This window comes from Rhagoletis pomonella, unplaced genomic scaffold, assembly GCF_013731165.1.
Source record: "Rhagoletis pomonella isolate Grant_MI unplaced genomic scaffold, Rhpom_1.0 Rhpom_scaffold_00002, whole genome shotgun sequence".
NCBI classification, from domain to species: Eukaryota; Metazoa; Arthropoda; class Insecta; order Diptera; family Tephritidae; genus Rhagoletis; species Rhagoletis pomonella.
This window is the reverse complement of record NW_023458556.1, coordinates 36,832,737-36,848,742: the sequence shown is the minus strand read 5'-3', so window position 1 is coordinate 36,848,742 and position 16,006 is coordinate 36,832,737. Positions and strand designations below refer to the sequence as shown.

Sequence of the window (16,006 nt, the reverse complement as noted above, 5' to 3'; positions counted from 1 at the left end):
CCAGCCCTGCAAACCATATATGAATTCAATGACGAACACTCCTTAAGTTTCCAGTGTGTTCGAAATATTACATACATATGTACGTACTTAATTATTGATGCTATAACTTGAAAGCAAATGTAAAAGAATCAATCCATACTTTGATTTACTAAAACGCATTTGCATAATGCAACGACCGCTGCATTTGCAAATCAAATCAAAGAAAATACACCTCACAAGAAAAAAACACAATGCAGCACACCCGCATGCAGTTCATGAACAAACACGACTTCGTCCTTTGCAGTGGCGTTCGTTAGTTGAGTCGTGCTGAGGCGACCGAAGTAGTAGTAGTTGAAGAAAACTGTGATGCGTGAGGAGTGCGGATCGCATAAAAAATAAACTTTAATTGTGTGAAATTATTAATTTGTTTGCGCAAAACAAGCGGTAAAAATGCGGAAATTTAAATCGACGCAAATGTTGTGTAAAGTTCTAAGTGTGATTGCAATAAAGAAAATTATAGTGAATAAATAGCGCGTACAATTTATAAAGTGTTTACATGAAAGTGTGATAATTAGTGGTTGGTGATAAGAAGAAAAGAGTAAAGCAGTGGAATAATGTAAAAAAAATAGTGCAAATAACGTGCGGAAAAAGTGTTCAGTGCAATAATTATGTATTACTTAGGGCCGTTTTCTCAAGTAAGCTGTAAGTTTAAAGCTGAATTTATATTCAAAGGTTGCATTCAAATTTATGGTTGTGTCTAAAGTAAAGCATTTTATTATCGGCTTTAAATTGGTTTACAACCAAGAAACATACATACGTATGTCAAAACCGATAATAGAAATGCTTAACTTTAGAAATATCATTATTTTTAATCCAAACTTTAAATATAAAGTGAGCTTTAAAGTTAAAGGTTACTTTAGAAAATGGCCCATGATCGTAAAAATATAAAATAAATTAAGAAGAATATATGTATGTACGTCTGTAAATGTGTGCTTTCTATGGGCTCTTATGCGCATTATAATACACATACATATATACATAATATATGTATGTAAGTGAACAGATGTGGAATAAAGTCAACAACAACAACAACAACAACAACAACAAGGAATGGCAAAACAAAATAAAATTGTGATACGCTGGATTTATCAGTTTGCAGGTGAGAAAAAATTTTAAACACGTATTTTGAGATAAATTAGTTTGAAAAATAGCAGAGACCGAAAATAAAAGTTATTTTACAATTTTTGACAGCAAAAAGGCATAGTGAAAAAATTATGCTATAGCTTTTCAAAGGTACCATTCGACTCATCTCTCACTGTAGATTGTGATTCCTCCATGACTTTTATCAGTTTGAGCAAATAATATCTACTAATTGTCGCCTTTTGCTTTTTCAAGGTTGTGTATATTCGAATGTAATAGTTTTGAAGCTCCTATCTCTACAAATACCAGGGTTAGATCAAATCTATATACATATGTATGTACGTATGTACATATGTTCACATACAATACATGAAGGCATTTTTTGTTAACGGCACCGATCATTCGATTTTAAAACTAAGGTTCCGAATTAAAAGGATTGTCTTCTTACCCTGGCATTCAGTAAGCGGTCTCTAGTCACTAATAGTGACTTTTGGTGGTGAACTTGGATTTTGAGACTATTTGGTATAATAAACTACCGATTTGAAATGGAGTGTGAGCCAAAACACTTCGCTCTTTAAAAACGAATTGAAATTCAGTTTATACATAGGTTTTGAATCGCCGGGAAATGAATTAAAGCGACTTATGCATGCGTATAAACGTAGTATATGTTTGCTTTCACCACACATTTTTGGTGAACTTTTTGTGACTCTCTCCTTCTGAATACCCAAATCGTCTCAAGTCACAAAAATACTCACTAACAGGTCTATTCTGCACGTTACCAAAAATTTAGTAACCGGAAAATTTTATTACCAAAAATGTTACCAGTTCTTGTTACCGCGATTCTAGGAACGTTGGTAATGCAGTTAAAATATTCAGCAATTCAGCTATGAAGAATTGTGAAAATTCTGGCATTGCATATTTCACGGGGCAATACTTTATTACCAGCTTATGAGATGGTAACAAAATTTACCGGTTACAAGAGTACACAGAATGCGAAAAGGGTTTAAAAATTGAAAGGAACTTTATTTACCGGTTAAAAACTTTTTATTACCAGCGCAGAATAGACCTGTAATTGATAATCTCAAATTTAGAGACTTGAGATGAGACTGAATTCCTGAATCCCAGGGTCATTGTACAAATAGGTGTGACTTTTTTGAAAAGGGTTGCCACCTTTTTTTAAATTATAAAACCTGCACTGTTCGTTCTATTATAAAAGATGAGGTGTCAAATGAAAGGACTGGGCCTCTGGATGTGCAAGAAGGTATAATTTTTTTGAATAGGGTTGCCACCTGATTTTAACTATGAATATGAGATATGAATTGATCTCCAGTTTCAAGGTCGATTACCCCACAGTGCGATACAATATTTATTTTGGGCTCATTTGTCTTCTACGATGATATTCGCGAGCACAGACTTCGATTGCGAGGACCTCCGCCTGGAATATGGTTGGGTACGAGCCCATTGGCAGACTTTTCTGAAATCTTGGTTCAAGTACCAAGTACAAGGCTATACGAAGGCACCGGTGAAATATTCGTGTAAAAAAAGGTTGCTAAAATGTTTGGAGATACATATTTTCTATTTTTCGCAAAGAACTATTACACTGAACCAAAAAACTTTCCTTACTTTAAGGTCGAAAATTCTTCCGAATGAGTAAAAAATTCTCCCGAATGAGTAAGTTTTTTTTGGAATGTGTAAAAACGTTCATGAAAATATGGAACCGTGGATGTAATCTATCATTTTGAAGAAATGTTGGGCATGAAAAGAGGATAAAACTTCTTTAGTGCTATTTCGTTCCCATTTTTCTTCATTTTGATTTCTGTTTTTCTACAATTAAGAGAAGTTATTTTTTGAGTGTACTCACTGTCCAGAAAACCTACCAAAATCCAATCAAGCCTACCAACCTACCAAATGAAAAAAAGCCTACCAGTTTTGGTAGGAAAAGCCTATGTGTGGCAACACTATACATATCCCTTGTTTTGCGCTGTATTCCGTATGAAATAACAGCAGACAGCGCTCTTATTTGTGATTTGCAGGTGAGCAGCGCTGTTATGTGGGCATGTATGTTAGATTCTATAGGATTTTTAGAAGTATTTTTTTTGCCTAATATTACGTTCAAATTGGCCTCATTTAACTTGTTAAATGAAAAAGAGCTTTTTGGAAAACAAAATCGTCCACATTGAACATTTAGAGTTAACTTTGACGGTTGTTTGATTACCAATAAAAAATCAAAAAAAAAATATTCAAAATCAAGTTTTTGTGTTTCAATTTGTTTTGAGCGAATGTCTGCTTGATATTAACGCATACGGATTACTTAGAGACTTCAAAATGTTTAGTTTGTATGCACTATTTATCTCTGCGTACGATGAGACCTCATGGGAAATAACTAATTACCGCTTTGGCTTCTTTTTTTGGTGGGCAGACATGCATACAATTTTGGTATTTTTTGATAATTTTTAATTTTTAATATTTTTCAGCATGGTGGAATAATAACAAGGTGTTGTCAGTAGCGACGTGTTTGTTGTGATTTTGACAAGATCGGCATGCTTATTTTCAGTGCTGCCGATCTTAATTTTTATACTACTATTCGTTGGGAAATAGTATCTAAAATACTCCATTTTAGTAATTCGTTTTATCGCAATTTTTAAAGAACTTGGTGTTTTCAGAACAATATTAATATTTAAAATTGCTGGATTTGTATAATTTTTGTACTCAAAAAGTAGAAAAATAAAAGATATCGTGGTTATCAATGGAGAAAAACTTTCACAAAAATAGTATGGAAAGGTGATTTTTTATATTAAATAACTTTTGCTGCATTGTCATAATATTGAGCCAAATGAACTACTGATACATTAGAATAGAGTGGTGGCATGGTTAAATTAGGAATTCGCTTATATTATCGATATTTATGTGTTTTAATCTATTTAGAATATCATTTACAGTCTAATAGGAAATTGTCTTATTTTACGGCTTTTACTTTTTTAAAGTTACAATATATGTCCAAACTGTGTGGAGCTGCCGATACAAACATATATTAAGGCTTATAAGCCTGTAATTATACATTTTTCTACATTTAATTTGAAGTAGTATGCACCAACGGATTAAAAGTAGTAAATAATTAGTACCTTTTCTAGTACTTTTAAATGCGTGACCGGAATAGACCTGCCGAAAAAGTGAGGTTAAGTTACTGACAACACCTTGTTATTATTACACCATGATTTTTCAGAATATACATTTTTTGAACGTTGGCGTGTCAAATGAAAGCTTTGGGGTCTTTCTGATTGGCAGGAGCAGAAAGCTTTCTGATACAGCTCTGCGTTGAACTGGTTTTCAAACGAGTTAAATGATTTAACTGGCTCAATTTTCCAACAACAATTGCATGCGATTTAACTTGTTTATGAACATGTTTTGTTCATTTAACTGGTTCAAGCCCATTTAACATGTTTAGCTCGTCAATTTGAACGTAGTATAAGACAATGAGAAGCCCATCCAGAACCTATAACCAAGATTTCAAAACAATCCGTACAGCCGATCTCGAGCTTTGCGAACCCAAAAAAAAAGACTTTCAAAATATATACATATTAGTATAGATAAAAGAATATTACCCGACAATACCTGACAAGAAAACAAAATGACTATAATTTTTTTTTAATATTTTGCTAAAAATAAATATCCCATAGAACCGATTTCAAATAATTTAAAAGAATATAAATTATAGTACATGCTTGCTATTTGTATATCTACTAGTTCTATTTTAAGATACATAAACGAAAGCAACAAATGCAGCTATTGGAAGCGCAGAAAAAAAAAATCACATAAAGGCTATGTTCTATTTCACGTAGTCAAAAATCCTGCCAACTGATAGATCGGTTATATAGCTTCAGAAATAATATGTTTAAAGAGAATTTTATCAAAGTTGATGAATCTCAATTTTGACTGGTTTTATCATACAAATACTCCTGTGTGCAACGTGAAGTTCTTGGTAACTGCGACGAATATTCTTTTCTATTGATTCACAAACTTTTCTGCATTCTGGCCACACTTCTGCTAGTAACGCTACTTCAGAAATAAGCTTTTCAACCCTTCGCCGGTTAGAAACATGGCTGGGTTGCACCAAGCTGACAGGAATTTGTTTGGTATTTAGGTTTAGGTTAGGCTCATTAAATTTCAGTACAAAAAGTGAAGAAAACGCACAACTTCGAACTGGCACCTTATTATACTTGAATTAAATTGGCTATAAAAATCCATGCCCAAAACTTCTCTAAAAAATCTGATAAAAAATTTTAAATATTGATAGCAAATTGTTGAAATTGGTTGAATTTTCGCCAATTTCGCATTTACTGAAAAATTTTACATGGGAAAATTACTTGATTTCAGCATGATATTTTTATGAAATACGAATTAGCAATAAATACTTTTTCGGTTCAAAATTTTAAATTGCTAATATGGAAACCCCGAAAACGACACTGTTTGAAAAAATCATGTTGCTTTTTTTGTGTAGTTAATTTAACCTTCTTTGACAAGTTGACCCAGTATGAATACTTACATCGTAAGACAATCCAATAAAGACAAACTTGGTTTGTAAAGCTTTTCAAAAAGGATACAATTGGCAACGCAGCATTACGAAAATGCACAACTGTGAATGGTTCATTGGGGGTGGCTACATCTAAAAGATGATGCTTAGCTCGAGATTGTTCTTCCTTCGTAGCTTTGGCAGTAGCTATGTCCAGATTAGCGTACACCTGAAAAGAGTAGAAAGTACAGCATATTTAAATAAAAAGCACGAAAATTGATTTACTGTACGCAATTGATTTCCAATCTTTGGTTTTTTTTACTAGAGTAAAGGCTAAAGAATTAGTATGCTTAGAAGGCAAAAAATATGTAAACGAAACGCTATGCGCTTAAAATAAGCTATATAAAGCCAAAAAAGAAAGCTGCGTAGAATATACTGAATATGGACGTTTCCAATCTGACGTGACGTGAAATTTGTGTGACAAAATCACGGCGAATTCATACAAGGTGATATCGGCAGGTGCACGACTACAATCAGAATACAAAAAATGTACAGAAAACACATACATTTGACAATGAGCACCGTTCGCCTTAAAATCAGCTGCTCTGGTAACAGCACCTGTGTCAATTCGCCTGGGACAAAATAAAAAAAAAATTAAAAGAAAAAGTCAAAAGTAGTCCCGGTGCTTATAAACAGCTGCTCCAACTCCTTCACTCATTTTAGACCAATTTGTAAAAAAATGTTAAGTATGGTGATTGTAGCGCAGTCCCTTTGCCACCCACTTTGCTAACCACTACACCACAGCGCTCGCCTTTTACTAGAATGGCCTCCCAAATTAAAAGAAAAAAATGCAAAGTCCAATAAGTTATTTTTTAAAAAGTCCACAGAATTTAGTTATTCTATTTGTTATACATAAATACATATTTATTTTGTACAAAGAGAAAGCAATTGAGATAAAAAACAATTTTTTAGAATTTATTTCATACAAATTGATTAATTAATAAAAGTTATCTGTATTACAACACTGTTAAACAACATTTTATGGTATATTTCTGAAAGAAATAATCATGCTCATAATTTTTAAAGGACAAAATTATAGTGTAGTGTAGGCATTCATATCGCTAGCTTAGAGTGTAGAAAATTTACAGGGGAGGAAAAAATTTGTCATAACATTTCCTTCAAGAATTTTTCAGAAGGTTCTGTTGCAAATTAAATGATTTTGAATTTTTTCTGAGCTTATAGATTTTTCTGTTCCTCTTTTGGACTTAGTAAATTTGGCTTTAATTGAATATAAAACAAGCACGTTAGATAATCCTTTTAGAGACGTTGCGTTTTTAATTTACCATGCTTCCTAAACCCAAATATGAGTTTTCACAAAAAGTGCAACTTTTCAACTTTTCTTTCAACTTCAACTTTCTTCAACTTTTCAATTTAAGCCAGCGATATGTTAATGAGATGATAATAGATCTTTCTTTTTAGGACTTTCTTTTCATTGGCCACTAAACTGCCAAAAAATTTTAACTATTCACAATAATGATTAGATTAAAAAATAAAAGTCCGTGAATAAAATTGTCACTGAATCGGGATTCGATACAAGTACATACTTTCTGCCGAAGTATTCTTCTTCAAAGGTATCGATACCAAAATTACTTCGTATCGGACGAAAAGTATCTAGTATGTACTTGTATTTACTCGTACCGTTTTGTCCCTAGGTACCACATATACATATACAGTACCAGGTTGACCGAGCTTTGCCTGGAGTGCATATACTTTTTAAAGTTTTTAAGATTTGGATAGCTTTAAAAAAAATATTTTGGAAATAAACAAAAAAAAATAGTATTTCCATATCTATTAAGTAAATTCCTTACTCTAAAATTTAGGTGGTAACCCTATCCCGAAATACGCTGGAATGAATGGTACATATCTTGAGCGTATGTGTACTATGTATGTATACATAAAAAAATTTTTATTGAGATTAACAAAATAAAAATTTGTATTACAAGGAAGCGTGGCAACCCTGATGGAAAATATTTTCTGACCAAAGTTTTGAACAATACCTTTCATTTGATATCCATATTGCGATGTTTTAGATAAATTGTGTATTATCGAAAATAAGTGGCAACCTTACACTATATCCTAAGACATAACATTTTTGTATAGGGAAAGCATTGTTTAAGAACCTTCTCTTGGCACCCATGAATTGCAATATTTTACCTTTTTTTTCTAAACAAAAAATTAAATAAATATGCGATTCAAAATAGGTGGCAACCTTATTAAAAATTTTTTTGAATTAGGGATCTTTAAAATACCTTCCATTTGATACACATATTATGATGTTTTAATTAATTTGTAACTAATTTCGAATAGGTGGCAACCTTATACGAGTCTTCGCGGAAATAATACCCATTCAGATAACATTAAAATGCAATCATTATCTGTGTACAAAATTTCATCAAAATCGTTAGAGCCGTTTCCGAGAACCCTATGGATATATATATATATATACAAGAATTGCTCGTTTAATATAATAAGATACATGTACGTACATATTAATTTTTTCAAATTTTTAATACATAGTTTTTCAATATATGCATTTCATTTTAACCTAAGTGCCTATCTAACATATTTCTAATATACATTTTAAAAACTTTTGCAAATCAGTTAATCAGACAAATTCTGTCCGAAATTTATGTGCATATTTGACAGAATCTATAAAGACCAAAAATTTATAAACTATTTTATTCATACAAGCACACCTACACATGTACATACATACATAAGTATGATAATATATAGTACGAGTATATTTAAGTATGTAGTCTAGTCTAGTTTTATAAATTGTCATATTATCGATAATTCAATAAAAAACACTTCCTTGTTTGTTGTGGTTTGTTGCTTTAGCACAACCTTAATCGGTCTGTTGCTTTGTGCTATCCGTATTATTTCTTTATTGAGTTATTTGACAGTTTAAATAAAAATTGTGAAGTGTTTTGTTATGTTGATATTTTATTGCGAAATGAAAGCGAGATGCTCAATAGGAAGGTTTTAAACAAACCAGTTTAGCACGCGTAAATGAATGAGGAAATTTTTTAATTAATTCAAAATAATTTAGTTTAATCGAGTGTGCCATTTAATTGGTTTTATTCTTTGGGCATGCGAATAGTAAATATCGACGGCTGAGTGGAAGATCGACATATCTCGACAGCCAGGTCGAAAACGCCCTATCTTAGAAAACTTTTCAAGAATTCCCTACTTCATAATTTGGCTGAAGAACGCCCTATCTCAGAATTTAGTTCAGAAACGCCCTACCCCAATCGAAAATATGTTGAGATAGGGCATTTTTGTACCAAAGTTAAAAATAAATCCATCTTTAAAAAAGGGGATTCCGAAATTATGAAATACATCAAGCTAGGTACATATCTCGAGTTAACTATTTTTACTGCGAAGTACTACATTTTTGAGTCCTATCTAAACGTTTTACTAATCATAAATTTAGTTTCAGTGCTGCTTCAATAAAAGTTTAATAAATAAATACAGAGTTTATAGGAAAGTTCGTCTTTAGTTTTAATCCTAAGCAAAACTTTTAAAATCACATAAGTGGTTAGGTTAAAAGTCCACGAATATGTAAATGTGGATGTACATCTTGCCAGACTTGAATAGGTACATTATTTTTCTTCAAGAACCGGGCTCATATCTGAGTACATAGTACTACAATCAAAATAGGGTCGAAAATTGGATTATTGAAGTTTTTTGGCATGTTATTGAATTCTTTTTTAATACTGTGGGCTAGTCTCTGGGAATAAATTTGATTTGCTGGACCCATGGGACCATATGTTTGCCGATATCTTGAAAGCAAAGCCGTTCGATCTTTTTTCTTCCTTAGAACATGGGTTCTTAGACTTTTTAAGATGATGGAACCCTTACTAAACAACTTTTATTTTATGGAACCCCAAATCAAATTACTAAACATCAAAGGAAGTGCAATTTAAATATGAATAAAAACTTTTACTAGAAATAGTATACATACTTTAAATTTTAGTGTGAAGAATGAAATTGTTTCACTGTTATTAATTATTGTATAAAATAGTAGTTCGATATAATGTCTGAAAGCTGTATGCACATTTCTGGGGTAGCATCCAATTTCGACCTGAATTTGTATTTTGTATAAGTGTAAGCTGAAACCCCTGTTGACAGAGTACGTTGTGACAGAAGGGAGCAAAGTTAAGACGGCCTTTTAGCAACTTCATGATATTAACTCTTAACACTAACCCAAAACTCTTTCAGAGACACAGATTCAAATGTGTGGAGTTTATGCGAAACCTATACATATTACTATTACCATACGAAAAATAATCTGACAAAGATTTCAGGTGATTTACCAAGTGCCCAGTTATGACATTTTACATTTCATTTGGCAATTCATCGCGTTCCTTGTAGAAAGTTGTATATAACCCTTTAGCTACAGCGGCCCACAACACATACCAGTTAGAAAAAAAACAAACTGGCAAGCGCAAGCTAGACGCTCTTATGTAGGTATGGCACTCAGTGCGGCAATAGTTGCTTTTTTTTACTCATTTCCAGTAAAATCCAGTAAAAGTTTTTACGAATTTTCATGTTTTGGCGTTTTCGTACGCAAAAACTTGCAAAGTAGGGGAAATTGAGAGAGCGAAAAATGACAGTTGAAGTTGCAAGTTTTTACTGGATTTTACTGGATAAATTTTTGCTTTTAAGAATTTGCCAGTACGACAAACAGCTGATCGCATGTTGCTGGATGAAATTTAAACTAATAAGGAAACTGTTTGTAGGTTTTTATTGTTGAATTTCACAAAATAAACCTATTTAAATACAAAATATATTGTTTTATTAGGAATTTGCTGCGAATAAACAACCAATTTATCAGCTGTTCATGAAACTTGCAAACTATTACTGGAAAAGCGTTCGCGTACTTTATTGCAAATTTTTTCTATGAGAGCGAATTCTTAGAAATAAAGTTACTGGAGAGTTGCTGGCAAGTTACTGGATAATTTGTAAAAAAATACAACTAATCATTCCAACTACCAGTATATATGTATACTTGAAAATAGATAACTGCGTCTCGGGCAAGCTGTTTATAGAACTTTACTTTTTGTGTGAAACTCAAACCGACCGCCGTGCTTATTCATACCAAAATTAAGTTCGCGTAACCAACCCCGGTGACTTTTCTACGGAACACACTTTAAGAAGCTCTGCCTTAGGGGAACAGCTATTAGAGAAACTTCAACCAGACTCAAATCAACTTTAGTGCACAGACAAAAAACTACCTTATCGTATTTGTTTCAAATATGTAGATCAAATCTGGATGCGGTGCAACTGGCCTGTAGACCTACCCTTACATCATCATTTGTTTCAAACTAAAACACATATGATTTGGCGCGAAGTGATTTTGTGTTTACTTTAAACAGATTTATTTTTTTTCGTTTGAATGCGCTTTCGCTCTGCACTTCACATATGCTTTTTTATAGTAGTAAAAAAAAAACAAACGAAAATCAATAAAACCAAAAACTTAATGTTGTGTCAGGCAGCAACCGCACCTAGGATATCTTCGACCCTGGCGAATAATAGCAAGCACCTCTGCACACCCGCGTACAGGCAGAATACATGTATGAATTTCGATACATCGATGACAAAAAGGTCGTACGACCGGTGTATTCTCATCTTAAAAAGTTCAAACACATCTTGTTAAGTGTTGATCAATTTTTTTTGCTATGGCTAAAAATTTTAACTTATTAATTAAATTCAGTTTGGCGTTTAAAATGGTGGCAACCATCTCCGAAAACATTCTGTAAATAAATTTTAATTTAGCATTAATTTTGCAATACATACTTCATTTTACTTAATAATAAAATTGAATTTGTCTTTTAAACATTTGGCGACCCTGTTCAAAATATTTTTGAAACAAAGCTTTCTTAAACCTCTTTCGTTTGTCATCCTTTGAAATTGGAATAGGTGGCAACCCTCTTCATTTTTTTTGCAAATACAAAAAAGTCGCCGTGTGTAAATGAAACGAGCCACACCAAAAGGGAATGTGAAAAATCGTGTCGAAAAAAGTTTCCTCCAAGTCTGTAGATTTAGCGCGAAAGGTAATGGTTATATCTTTATAATGAGGGTCTTCACAACGAACTTGATATTTCGTTACTCATTACTCAGTAGCTTTTCCCCATGTAAGTATTTTGTTTTGCGTGAAATTATTTTGTTGTCGGTTTACCGATTATCGAATTATTAGTAGTATTCATCTAAACCGATAACTTTATGAAGCAGATATTATTCTTATAAATTTATGCACTCTGTTACATGAACGCCCCATACTCTCCTTTCGTTTACACTTGCGACAACCAATATCAGTAATTCTATACTACTAGCACGAGGATTAAGAAGTTTTAGAAATGACCTCACTAAATGGGGAAAAAATATGTTAAGACGAGATGATATTCTTTCAAATAAATATTTAACATAAACGCGATTTATTTGAAGCAAGTTAAAAGAAACAATGGCAGAATGTCTTTTTGTGTATGAATTCATTTGTCACTGCTACCAAACAGTGAGGCCAAATTATCAGCGAATAAAACAAGACGGAGCGAATAATAATATCGTTGTTGTTGAATTTGCGTGCAAAATTTTAAGCGCATCCCGATTATTGCCCAAGAAAACACAACTAGAGTTGCGACAGAGTTGCATTGGCTTCAGTTTATCAAGTTTATTCAGTGAAATCGTTGGAGAAATTTATCAGAAATGTGTAAACGAGTTTTCATACAAATTTTGACAGTTAAATTATAAGGTTTACACAATTATAAGTTTATACAGTTTATAATGAATACCCTTATTGTGGTGGCAAGCTTGATAATTTTTCTGATAGTGGTCCGCTTCCGAAAAGCATAACACACACATATGTATCAAGAATGATAGAATACAAGAGTTCGCCGTCTTGACGGCGATGACATTTGTATACCACAAGTAAACAAAGCCGAATTGGATGTTAAAAGAAAATGTCAGAAGACAAAATTGTCTTAATATAAAATTTTTCGACAGTAAACGCGCTAATTGTGCTAAATTGTAAAAATATATAATTTACAATAAGAATTAATAAGGAAAATGTGAAAAAATTGTGATTTTTGTGCAAGTATTGATTGATTCAGTGCATTTAAAGTTTCTGAGGCATGGTTTACTTGTAGACCAGAATTGTCAGAATCGGCAAAACCAAAGTAGCGGTATGTCGGACAGCGCCACCTTTGTTCGCTGCATCGTGCGTACAGTGATGGGCAAAACTGTAACATGGTGTAACACTTTTTATTTCAGCCATCGCTATACTTCCAAGTTCTAACGACTTTCATACTTTTGGTGTATATTCTTATTGGTACACCTGTACTTCCTCTCTCATAATGATTTGAAGTCAATCCAACAACAATAATAAAACCAGCAGACGAAAATGTAAATAAATACAAATGTTGCAGTTTTGCACTCATATATTTTTAATAACTTTTTAACAACTTTCACGAAAAAACTACTAATACAATGTTCAGTACCCTTTTGCTTTTTTTAGTTCCTGGATGCGATTTGGCATACCTTATTTGTATCTCTGTTAAAATTCTGGAGGTATACTCTCCCATATATCCTTAGTTTGCTCTCACAGCTCATGTTCTCCATTGAACTTACTTGGATACTTAGTAAGCTGTGCTTTTAGTTGATTTCGCGAATTCTCGATGAGATTCATGCCCGCGGATTGTGGAGGTCATTTCAAATTAACAAATTTTTGCATTTGAATCCAGTTTTTGCGAACATGTGCAGTGTGTTTTGGATGATTTTTCAGCAGAAACTCTCATTTTTTCTACTACATCTTGCAAATTTTGTTGAAATATGAACAGATACTGTTCCTTACGCATAATGCGTACTAACGGACCCACAAAATTTTTGAAATACAACCCCAAACTATTAGACCGACCACTGTGATTCACAGTTTGCTTTACATGATGTGCTTGGGCCTAATTTGGGTCTTTGATCCAATACGATGACCGGTCATCTGATCGAAAGCGATTAATTTAGTCTTATCAAACCAAATAACCTTCAATTGAAACTTAAACATGTGTTTTTTATTGCATTCTGAAAGGCGTAACATACCCCAGTTAGCAACGGTCCGGTTTTCGTGCGATACAGCAAAATGCTGTCACACCCGCACATGTATTTTGATTAAATTTGCTTTTTTCTTCTTTTATGATGCCTTTGCGCTCAATTTGGATATTCTTCGCCTCCCTGCCTACTGATTTGCATTAAGGCTTAGGCTATATTTTTTCTCAGTCTTAACATTTTCATGAGGCAAACTTCACAATTTTTTGCCATTTTTCCTGCGGTCCCGCCTTTCCGCAGTAAATATATTATTTTCATTTATGGTTCCTGATTATCCACATTATTTACTGGTGATCTCTTCTTGAAGAAATTACAGTACAGAAAAGTCATCTGACTTCCAACTAAGTAAAAGATAACTGTAAAATGCAAAAATGAGAGTGCGTGCAAAACCGTAACATTTGCCTTAATTTACATTTTTGTCTGCTGTTTTTTTTATTGTTGTTGGATTGACTCCAAATAGTTATGAGAGAGGGAGTAGGGGTGTACCAACAAGAAAATGCAACAAAAGGATGAAAGTCGTTAGAATTTGGAAAGCTAGCTGTGGCAGAAATAAAAAGTGTTACACCGTGTTACAGTTTTGCCCGTCACGTATGTATGTATGTACATATTGCTAGCTAAGAGTGAAAAATGGCTTAGGCCCCCTTTTGTGAAAATTCATATTTTGATATAGGAAGCAAGAGAAATTAAAAGTACAAAGCCTCAAAAAGGTTGAACGTGCTTGTGTTATTTCTTCATGTCTGTATTCAATTAAAGGCAACAACGCTAAGTCCGAAAGATGCACAGCAAAATCGATAACCTCACAAAAAATTCGAAATTTTTTAATTATCAACGAAGCCTTCTGATGCGTAAGAAGTTTTGCTTTGCTTTAAACACGCAAAATGTTTCATTCAAAGTTTTGTGAAATTCTTGCAGAAAATGGGTTTGAGAAGTGTTTTCCTCTCCTGCAAAAATGGATTTAGCACCTTTCCACTCTAAACAATATGATTAAATATGAATCAGCTATTGATAAACATAATTTACCAGATCATCAAAAGTAAGTTGAAAAAATTACCGAGTAAGAACTAACAATTTACAAACACTACCGAAATTAGTGTGAAAACTGCTATAAAAATCATGATTTAACCACTAAAATTTGGCGTCTAGTTTTGCGATCATTATTTTTAGATTTAATTTTTAGATCAGATTTAGAAATTGAAATTGAAAAAAAGGTTCAAAATGTTCATAACAACGCAGTCTGCATTATAACAGTTAAAAAATATCGAAATATGTAAATAATTTAGACTATTATTTTATGATTTTTTTTTTCGAAAAATTAAAAGTCATATAAAAACATATGAATTGGTTCGAAAAAATAAAAAATCATATTAAGCGTTTATTTTTTATCGAAAAATTAAAAATAACGATTATTTTTTAAAGAAAGAATAAAATCAAAAAATGACAGTTGCGCAATGATCTAAAAATAAAAATCTTTGTATTTCATTGTTATTTTCGTTTCCTGTTTAAAATAAATAGTATGTAGGATATGTACTTATATTTATTCCGTTCATAAATTATTTATAGTTTCCAATCCTTATACTAAATATTAATACACTTAACTAATTTAGCTTGTTAATTGCATTTATTCAATGAATTTTATGTATTTCATAGTAAACCATTATATTAAAACAAAATTTTGAAAATGCAACAACCCTGCCTTACATCCACTACCATTGAACATACCTGCATCGAATCAGCGCTGATTATTTCGCCGCCGAAACGCTGTGCCAATTCCAGTGACAACTTTGTTTTCCCCGTACCAGTGGAGCCTAGTATCACAATTAACGGAACTTTTCTTAACATACTCCACTTTTACACTTCACTTTAAACAATAAACTGTATTTTAATTAACATTTCACTATAAATAACTGCAATTCAATGTGAATAAAATACTAAAATCCACCATCGACAGCAGCAGCGAGCACACAAGCAAGAAAACAAACTACACAATCAGCTGTTTGCTTTGCTTAGCACACCAGCTGTTAGGGTGGCCAGCTTAATATTCGTTGTGAAATTTTTGTGAAATTCATTGGGTGCGCATGTTAAATAAGGTGGCCAGATGTTAAAATATTAAGACAAATGTTTATACTACATATAAAGTAAAGTTGCAAACTGATTTAACACATTTACTCAAAAACCACTCGACTGATTTTGATGAAATTTTTACAGTTTGTTTAAACGTAT

The 16,006-nt window shown here is 32.5% G+C and overlaps 1 protein-coding gene across 1 annotated transcript; it reads right to left on the bottom strand.

Moving 5' to 3' along the window:
• Nucleotides 1-212: 212 nt before the first annotated feature.
• LOC118753164 (tRNA dimethylallyltransferase-like) lies at nucleotides 213-15,784 on the bottom strand. Its single transcript, XM_036488034.1, has 3 exons — nucleotides 15,506-15,784; nucleotides 5,663-5,858; nucleotides 213-379 (listed from the first exon to the last, which is right to left on the bottom strand). The coding sequence occupies exons 1-3, from the start codon at nucleotides 15,623-15,625 to the stop codon at nucleotides 213-215; spliced, it is 483 nt and encodes a 160-aa protein (XP_036343927.1). The 5' UTR covers nucleotides 15,626-15,784.
• Nucleotides 15,785-16,006: the final 222 nt, after the last annotated feature.

Coding starts and splice junctions, on each gene's coding strand:
- LOC118753164 (XM_036488034.1), bottom strand. CDS start 15,625: ATGTTAAGAAAAGTTCCGTTAATTGTGATACTAGGCTCCACTGGTACG. Junction 5,859..15,505: donor TCAGCGCTGATTCGATGCAG/GTATGTTCAATG, acceptor TACTCTTTTCAG/GTGTACGCTAATCTGGACAT. Junction 380..5,662: donor TTATTGGATTGTCTTACGAT/GTAAGTATTCAT, acceptor ACACAATTAAAG/TTTATTTTTTATGCGATCCG.